Consider the following 10,000-nt stretch of genomic DNA (forward strand, 5'->3'; position numbering starts at 1 on the left):
GAGGGAGGGGCGCCTATGGTGGGCTAGGCTGGGCTTCTGATCAGGGGGTGTACAGCGCGCCCTCGTTACTCGTGGTTAATGCATTCCAGGAGCAACACACCATTAATAACATGATAAATAGTTGAGAAATAAATAGTTCAACTATTTATCTTATTCTGACCCCCCCATTCTGATAGTAAACCACCTTCTATCTGTATTACCTTTAAAACACTTTGGTGTCTCACAGAAGTCAGAGACTCACAGAATGTAGAACACTTCAGGATGCTGTCAGCCAATAGAATGAGAGTACGGTATCATGTGACTGCAGACCAAATATCTGCAATTGGTAAGAAAGTTTAAATTTGACCTTGGCCTAGTTTTCTCAAGGTCATCATCTCATTTTGTCCCCTTTGCTGCCTGATGTGCTTTCTATCTGAACGGTGGTGAGGACATTTGGTGGACCAACGGACGGACGCTGACATTACATCACTTTGAACCAGGATGTACTAGTTTGTTCTATATGGCAGAATTGAGTGTTTCCTGGGTGGTCCTGGAACACATTAACCACGAGGAACGAGGGGTTACTGTACGGGACCCGCAGTGACTGATCTGAGGGGCAGGTTTGCAGCTCCGGCCACGTTAGCCCCGACACGTTAACTTTTCTCTGTAACGAGAAAACAAAGACCAGAAACATCTTGAAGTTATCGCTGTGCGTGTGAAAGCTAGACGGTGAGATCACAGCAGCGTATTGGTTGGTGTAATAAGTCCACAACTGAATCATTCAGGTACATTTTGACAAGGTTTTCTACATCCTTATCAACCTTACCTGATTGAACAGCTCTCCACTGCTAATCTGTGACCCTACTCAGGAGGTCCTGGACCAGTCTGGTGAGAACCTCGGCTCTGGTTGATGGGGGGACCACATCCGTGTCCTTACAGCTCTGTTTGCGTGACATTGAGAAAAATGTGAAAACGTGCTGCACCCACCCTGATGTCAGTCTGTGGAGGTGTGACCACGAGGGGAGGGTTCACCACCAGTCACTACACTTCACACGTTTGTTCACATTGCTCACGCAGCTTTTATTTTTATACCAATAAATGGCGGTGCCGACAAGGCAGGAAGTTAATCAGCCCTCCTGAAGAGTCTCTAGCAGTGTTTAGCGTTAGCAAAGAATTAATATGAGGAAATGACGAAGGTTTGTGATGTATAACAGGTCATTTATTTACTCACTCAGTTCCATCCCAGAGGCTGACTGAAGCTTGAATGCCTTTGTAGATATACTGAGATAAGGTCCAAGTTACTTTTTACTGCTCTGGCTTCACTTGAGAGCAGATTTCCCTCCATGTGAGGCAGGGTACACTCCTGGCGCGACGCCAGAGCCATATGAAAGACAAACGAACACAGATAATTTTGAAACAATCAATTAACCTGAAGTTCATGTTTCTGGAGGTGGGAGGAAGCCGGAGAACCCGGAGAGAACCCACGCAGACACGGGGAGAGCATGAGAGCTCCACACAGAGCCGACGCCGTCCGAAGCCGCCTTGCTGTGCGACAGCGCCACCCACTGCGCCACCGTGCCGCCCCTGAATGATGCAATCAACCAATCAATTTTTGTTTGTAGAACATTTATATTCAAATCAGCAGACATTCGAAGCTCTTCTACAGGAGAACCCCAACAGAACCCTCCAGAGTGTAAGCAACAGCGTCAGGGAATACTCCCTCATAGAGGAGGAAACTCTGGACAGGACCCAGACTCTGGAGGCGGAGCCAGACTCTGGAGTGAGGTCCTCCGCCTTGTCGGGTTGGGTGGAAAAGAAAGAATGTGGACATACGGACAGGGAAATGAGACTTTTTAAGTTTTTTATATCGAGACCTTTGTTGTGCAAACACAGTAACACCTACGGGCAATTTGATTGGCCAGACGTGCACGTTTTTGGGGGTGGGAGGAAGCCGGAGGACCCGGAGAGAACCCACACAGACACAGGGAGAACATACAAACTCCACACAGAGCGGGACTCGAACCCAGAACCACCTTGTTGTGCGGTGTTTTTCTGTCCTTCATGTGGCTCCGCGGCACACCGGCGTCACGCCCGGAGTGTACCCTGTGAGTATTGAGGGTGTATGAATGTAACGGGGTTGTGGTTGAGGGTCTGTCCAGGCATTCGGGTCCAGACGTCATCGTGACCAGAAGCGCAGCAGCCTCCTGCAACACTTCTTCCTGCTCTTGGTCTTGGGGATCTGGGCCTTCAGGTCCTCGATCTGAGCCAGCAGGACTTTCTCCTTCTCCTTCCACTCCTCCTCTCTCTGCATCAGGGTCAGGCAGAGACACGAGATCTCCTCCAGCTTCTGCTGCCTCTGCAGCAGAGTCTGGCAGAGCGACAGGGCCTGCTCCCTCCACTGCATCTCCCTGTTGAAGGACACCTTCAGCAGATCCTGAAGGGAGCTGCTCTCCTCCTCAGCAGACCCCACATTGGTGAGGAAGAGGGTGGAGGCCTGCTCTAGATCACTCTTCAGGGTTTCTTCGTTCTTCTTCATGTCCTCCAGCTGGGCCTCGATGTAGGCCGTCTGGTTTTGACGACTGGACACCAGCTGATGGTCCTGGTCCTCTGGTGTTCTCTCCCAGGGAGAGACTTCTATTGAAAAGTCAACATGACATTCATCTTGTTCTGGGTAAATATGTTTTCCAGCCTTGTCTCCAAACTTCTTGAGGACTTTACAGTAATCCTTGACTATCTTCATCACGCTGTTGATGGCTGGATCGGCGATGGAAGGTCGCCCTGTTCCTGAGTGGACTCCATCGCTGCATCCGGTGGGGGCGCTGTTCAGCATCATGTTGACGTTCTTCGTCACCTGGTTGGATATGATTCGTGAAATGGCCTTTGTCTTCTTGTGCCGGTAGACCTCTGGAACACCCATGGCCTCCTCCAGGACTCGTGAAACGATATCACCCATCATTCTCCTGACTTGCTGTTTGGTGACAAACACACCGGAGCTTCCTGGTGACACTGGAGAGGCTTCAGGTACTGGACACACTTTTGATGGGTGGTGAAACACCGCCTGATAGGTGTAATAAGTCAACAACTGAATCACATTCACGTACATTTTGACAAGAAGGTTTTCTACATCCTTATCAACCTTACCTGATTGAACAGCTCTCCACTGCTTGTCTGTGACCCTACTCAGGAAGTCCTGGACCAGTCTGGTGAGAACCTCGGCTGTGGTTGATGGGAGGACCACATCCGTGTCCTTAGAGCTCTGTTTGCGTGACATTGAGAAAAATGTCGTCAGGTTTATGGTGTTTGTTCTAGTACATAGACTCCAGGACACGTGATCAGGGCCTTATATATAGCTGGACGGAAACACTTCAAAGTAAGACTTCAAAGACGTTGTCGCATGGAAAAGTTACTTCAAAGACATGGTCACATGACCCAATCATATCACCCGCCCCACCTAATCCAAAGGATGGAGAAAGACCACCTCCAGTCATAAACAAGAACCAAGGCAGTCAGAGACTGCAACACCCCCCAAAGGGTAAGTCAGGGTACCCTGAAAGTAGTACCTGACTAGTGCATAACTTTGACCTTTCGGGGTAGGTCAAAGCTATGCACTAGCTTTGATATATGGTCAAAGCTATACACTAGCTTTGATCTACGGTCTCACACTGGTCTTCTCCCTCGTCTTTCTATCTTATCTGGTTCCTGAGAGTACAAAAGTTGATATTTGACTCTGGAGAAAACCAGGTCGAGGTCATCGTCTCATTTCGTCCCCTCTGCTGCCCGAGTCGTGTGCTTTTTGTTTCATCTTTCTATCTGAACGGTTGTGAAGATGTTTGGTGGACGAACGGACGAACGAACACGAACGCTAACAGTTACGATACATCACCACTTTGACGAGGGATGTAAAAAGGCTTCACAGGTACCAGGTCAGGTCTGTCAATGGAACCAGCCCAACCTGTCTGAAAGTATGTGTGAGACCCAGTGAAAGGACTTCAGGTGATCCCATCAGCCAATCAGTGAGCGGACACGACTCAGGACACCTCATCCTCCAGGGAACACCGGCCAAAAAGTTCGTGACAAAAAGTCGTTTAAGGTGTGTGTGAGTGATGGTGTCGGCTGACGCACAACACAACGATTAGTGAGGCAGCGGCGAGCATCGGTTACCACAGGAAGCAACAAGAACAGGAAGTAAAGAGGCTGGACCGTCTCACGTCTAGTCCTGGGCCAGACAGAGAGGATTTACCACGCCATCCGTCACCACCACCATCTGGACCAGCTGCTGCTCCTTACCCATCATACATCTGTGCGTCACCTCGTAACTCTAACATAGTGACAGCAGACCTGCGACAAATCAGAGCACCAACACCACTGCATCAGAAGGGCGGGGCTGCACTAGAGGGGCGGAGCTGCACTGGAGGGGTGGAGCCAAAGCTCTAGCATGACGCAGCAGCTTCTCTTCCTGTTCAGTCCTGCAGCTCCTCCTCACAGCGTAATCTGATTACTCTGTGATGGAGTAATCTGATTACTCTGTGATGCCATTGGTTCTGCTGCCTGAAACCAGCCCCCCCAGCTTTGACAGATGAGGCAATGAGCTGTAACGTGATGAGTCACCCTCAGACCGGGACCCCCCCACCGGATCATCACCGTGTGAACAGAACCTGGGTCTGACCCGCCCTCCCTCCAGGCTCCTCCTCCTCACCACATGGCGCCATCAGTCCGACAGCGTGTTCCATGAGAGACAGCAGTGGGGGGGTGGCTCAAACACGCATGACACTCACATTTATCTGTTTCCATGGCAACAACGTGAGAAACAACCGACAGGTGAGGAAACACCTGGAGGACCTGTGGGTGAAGGAGAAACCTTCACACCTTCCTGACGCGGCGCTGAAGCCTGGGTTTAACGGGGAAGGAAGTCCTGATGCTGATGGGCGGAGCCTCTCATCCAGGCATTATCGACACTTTAACCACCTCGCCGCCTCAGGCGGAATCCCATCATGCACCGGCGCGGCGTTCAATCGCTTCCACTGCTCCAACATGTCATTAGGAGGTAAATGCTGATTGCACGTGGAATAATGACACCGCTGCCTCGCTCCGCGGCGCCGCCGCCCGCGGAAGGAAATCTCCCTGGAAACGAGGCTGAGTGGTGATCCGGTCGGGACTTCATCTGCTTCACACCCCCCACAAAGAGCTGCCTTTGCTGCTGATAGGCTGGAGGAAGAAGAACGACACGGAAAAGAACGAGATCCGTGTTATATCCAACCGCCAACACGCGGTAAAGAACGAGATGCGGTCTCACTGATGTCGTATCCAACCGCCAACACGCGGTAAAGAACGAGATGCGGTCTCACTGATGTCGTATCCGTCCGCCAACACGCGGTAAAGAACGAGATGCGGTCTCACTGATGTCGTATCCGTCCGCCAACACGCGGTAAAGAACGAGATGCGGTCTCACTGATGTCGTATCCGTCCGCCAACACGCGGTAAAGAACGAGATGCGGTCTCACTGATGTCGTATCCGTCCGCCAACACGCGGTAAAGAACGAGATGCGGTCTCACTGATGTCGTATCCGTCCGCCAACACGCGGTAAAGAACGAGATGCGGTCTCACTGATGTCGTATCCGTCCGCCAACACACGGTAAAGAACGAGATGCGGTCTCACTGATGTCGTATCCATCCGCCAACACGCGGTAAAGAACGAGATGCGGTCTCACTGATGTCGTATCCATCCGCCAACACGCGGTAAAGAACGAGATCCGGTCTCACTGATGTCGTATCCATCCGCCAACACGCGGTAAAGAACGAGATGCGGTCTCACTGATGTCGTATCCATCCGCCAACACGCGGTAAAGAACGAGATGCGGTCTCACTGATGTCCAATCCATCCACCAACACGCGGTAAACAACGAGATGCGGTCTCACTGATGTCGTATCCATCCGCCAACACGCGGTAAAGGACGAGATCCGGTCTCACTGATGTATCCATCCACCAACACGCGGTGAAGAACGAGATGCGGACTCACTGATGTATCCATCCGCCAACACGCGGTGAAGAACGAGATGCGGACTCACTGATGTATCCATCCGCCAACACGTGGTAAAGAACGAGATCCGGTCTCACTGATGTCGTATCCATCCGCCAACACGCGGTAAAGAACGAGATGCGGTCTCACTGATGTCGTATCCATCCACCAACACGCGGTAAACAACGAGATGCGGTCTCACTGATGTCGTATCCATCCGCCAACACGCGGTAAAGGACGAGATCCGGTCTCACTGATGTATTCATCCACCAACACGCGGTAAAGAACGAGATGCCGACTCACTGATGTATCCATCCGCCAACACGCGGTGAAGAACGAGATGCGGACTCACTGATGTATCCATCCGCCAACACGCGGTAAACAACGAGATGCGGACTCACTGATGTATCCATCTGCCAACACGTGGTAAAGAACGAGATCCGGTCTCACTGATGTATCCATCCACCAACACGCAGTAAAGAAGGAGGTGCGTTTCATCCGTGCTGTGGAGCGTTCAGGCGGGGTGGAGACGGGGTGACCTGACCTCAGACAGACGCAGCAGCCGCTCGACGGGTAACACAGGTACATTTATCCTCCGATGGGACGTGTTCCAGGTGTTTCCATGGTAACTAACGTGAGTAAATGGAATTGATGAGCTGGACTCTCAACTCGATTGATAAAATCCTCTCAACACGGCGTGCTGCTGCGTGGGAACCTCTCTGCTCGCTCCCAGGGGCTCATGGGAGATGTGGCGTCGCTGGAGATGTTTATCTGTTTGGATTGATGACCACTGGGCTCCTGCTGCTAGCGCTAGCGTTAGCATTGAGCAGATGGCAGCAAATCAAGAAGTGCAAAGGCTGCCCGCCTTGTTAGGTGAGGTGGGGGGGCGTGGGCCCAGAACCGCTAGTGATTACTGCACTTAACCTCCAGATGGAGAACATCTGGGGGGGCTCACTACTCTGCTGTGGGTAGTGGGGAACCCGGATGGACTCTAGAGGGGACTGAGCTGGATCACGTCCCTCAAAATCAACGCCAACCCCCCCCCCATGTTATCGATCGGCAGCTGACGACAGGAAGTTCCTCCTGAGGAGACAGGAACTGGACTTCCATTCCTTCCCTCACGCCTGTGGACGCTTTGGCAGAATCATCTCTATCAATAAATTAATCAATCAATCAATAAATAAATAAACAAATAAACAAACAAACAAATAAAAAACCAAATGAATAAATAAATACATCAGTATTGATGGACGACCGACCGATTGATTGATTGATTGATTGATTGATTGATTGATTGATTGATTGATTGATTGATTGATGGAGACCAGTGGGATCAGCTGACTGGTTTCCAGTGAACTAATTACACGGCTCTATTACAGACTGGGGGGCAAACAACAAGCCGTCGTCATGGGAACCAGCTTCTCCCACATGAAAGCAGATCTCTTGTTTCCTCAATTAGACAATTAAAGGCTGTTATTAACTTTTAATGTCTCTCTGAGCGTCAGAGGCGGGGGGCGTCCCGTTGTTCCTGATGGGGGGAGCGGTGTGTTGGTGTGTCGGGGGCGTTCTGACAGGCGGTGCCGCGGCGCCGCAGGCGTTTTGTCTTCATGGTTATTCATGCCGCCGTGGTGAAGAGCCTCGCATGTCACTGTGGCGCCGCGTGTTCCCGCTCTTCATCGTCACACGCAATTAGCCGTGACCCACTTCACCACACGGCGAAGCCGTGTTCTTTAATTGGTCGGCGTCCCGCCGCGTGGCGGTGGGTGTGTTTCACAGGAAGCTGCCAATCAAGCTGCAGGAGGAAGACGATTGTGATGAAGGCCCAGTGGCGACGAGCAGGAGGGACCAGAGACGCTGGCGTCACTCTGACAGGAAGAGGAGGGACCCCACTTCCTGTTAGCGTTAGCTCAGTTAGCAGGCTGATGCTAAACAAACAGGAAGTTACTGATGTCAGATCAGGTCGATCATCTGGTTCAATACATCAGTTGTTTGCTACACACACGCACGCACGCACACACACACACACACACACGCACACACACACACACACACACACACACACGCACACACACAGGAATCCTTCATTCGACCTGCTCAAAACTTCATCAATAAAAAACTATGAAACCAAAACCATCCAATATCAATAATCAATAACTAATCAATAACTGCCATCAGAACGCTTCAGACAGGAAATGAGAGGTGATTGGAGGAAACAAAGGAGCAGAGGAGCCAATCAGGAGAGACAAGGTCCCCGACATCAAGCCCGTTCAGACACGCCGCAGAGGAAAACCAGTAACACATGACCTGAAGAGGCCACGCCCACCAACGCCGCATCTGATTGGACAGTGTCCAGGGCCACTCCTGGTTCTGGACCAATCAGGATTCAGAACCAATCAGGACAGCATCAGGAAATCCTCCAATGAAAAGCTGCTGTCGTGTCTAATACACACAACAACCACCTGACTCACCCCCCAGTGACTCACAGGGGTCGGGGTCAGAGGTCACACCTCACATTCACGCCTGCAGACGGCGGCGGGTTGGAGGAGCAGACGGGTGGCGTCAGCTGGCCATCAGGACGCATTAAGGTCACCCATGTCATGTGACGTCAGGAGGGGCGGGGCCATAGGGGAGCAGGGCCCGATGGAGTGACGCCGCCAGCACACACACACACACACACACACACACACACACACACACACACACTTAATCCATCTTGACATTGATGAACCTCCTGCTGTGACGAGGTGCTGCCATTGGCTGATGGTTTCAGCTCCGCCTCCTGGACTACAGATCCCATCATGCCTGGGGGCGCCTCACACCTGGAGCTGGGTGTGGCCTTAGCCTGGAGATGCAAACAGCTCATAGAGGTTCTGGACCGGTCTAAACGCGTTCTGTTTCCAGACCAGACCAATCGATCAGAGGAACCGGTGGAGAACTCAGAGGTCAGAGGTCAAGCATCAAGGAGAGGAGAAAACTTTCCTCACACAAACTCCCACAATCCCACAGGAGCCGCTGTCACACGCCAGCCTCACTGTTGCCCCGGGCAACCAGGACAGACTGAGCTCCAGTGTGGGCTAGCCCGGGGCCACCACCACTTATTTACCTGAGTGTTAGTGGAGAGGGGCCCCCGGGGGCCACACCGACTCAGTCTGACACCGTCCACCAGAGACGCCCCCCACCGGCTTCAAACCAACACACACCGGCTCCTCCGCTCGGGGGGACACAGGCAGATGTTGTGCACTATGGGATATCCCAGGAGAGGGAGGGGTCAGGTAGGGATGCTGCGTTCTGGTTGGCTCTGAAGGTGAGCTCATCAGACTTCAGGCGTGAGTCAGGCTAACGCTAATGCTAGCACAGCATTCATTCTAGAACCTGTCTTCCTCTGAAGCTGATGTTAGAACCTGAGGGAGGGACCTGATTGGCTGTTGCTGAGCGGTGTGATGAGTGCTGATCAGAGGCGACCGACCAATGAGCAGAGGTCTTGGGGGCGTGGCCTGGCTGCCAGAGGCTGTTCAGACGTGAATCAGGTTCCTGTAATGGAGCGTCTGAATGGAGGCACATCGCATCCTGATGCGGGGGCAGAAAACAAACTGAGGGGGGGTCGTTTGTTCTCCCGTCCCCTGGAGGTGTGGCTTGAATAAATCACAATGCATGATGGGACTGGAGTTGGAAGCTGGACGCAAACTAGAAGCATGAGGGTGCAAATGTCACCCAGATAATAGACAGCACCGCGGGGGGTGGGGGGGTTCATGACAGATCGCATTATGACGATCAGAGACGACACTCTCCCAGACGAAGAGGAGGAAGAGGAGGAGTTTACGGCCTGATTGTATTAAAACTGAAATAAATTCAATCGATGGTGATGATAAAGATAGTGATGATGGTGATGATAGTGATGATGGTGATGATGGTGGTGATGATGGTGATGATAGTGATGATGGTGATGATGGTGATGATGATGATGGTGATGATGGTGATGATGGTGATGATAGTGATGATGGTG

At 51.9% G+C, this 10,000-nt stretch overlaps 1 protein-coding gene across 1 annotated transcript in view; it reads right to left on the reverse strand.

Moving 5' to 3' along the window:
- Nucleotides 1–1,676: 1,676 nt before the first annotated feature.
- LOC137606579 (uncharacterized) overlaps nt 1,677–10,000 on the reverse strand; it is an 11,503-nt gene continuing 3,179 nt past the window's right edge. The window contains exons 2-3 of the mRNA XM_068331893.1: nt 3,121–3,235; nt 1,677–3,037 (exon numbers count right to left, since the gene is read on the reverse strand). Of these exons, the coding sequence (XP_068187994.1) occupies nt 2,156–2,935 (780 nt within the window). The 5' untranslated portion in view covers nt 2,936–3,037; nt 3,121–3,235 and the 3' untranslated portion in view covers nt 1,677–2,155. The remainder of the gene's footprint in view (nt 3,038–3,120; nt 3,236–10,000) is intronic.

This window comes from Antennarius striatus, chromosome 13 (assembly GCF_040054535.1).
Source record: "Antennarius striatus isolate MH-2024 chromosome 13, ASM4005453v1, whole genome shotgun sequence".
NCBI lineage: Eukaryota > Metazoa > Chordata > Actinopteri > Lophiiformes > Antennariidae > Antennarius > Antennarius striatus.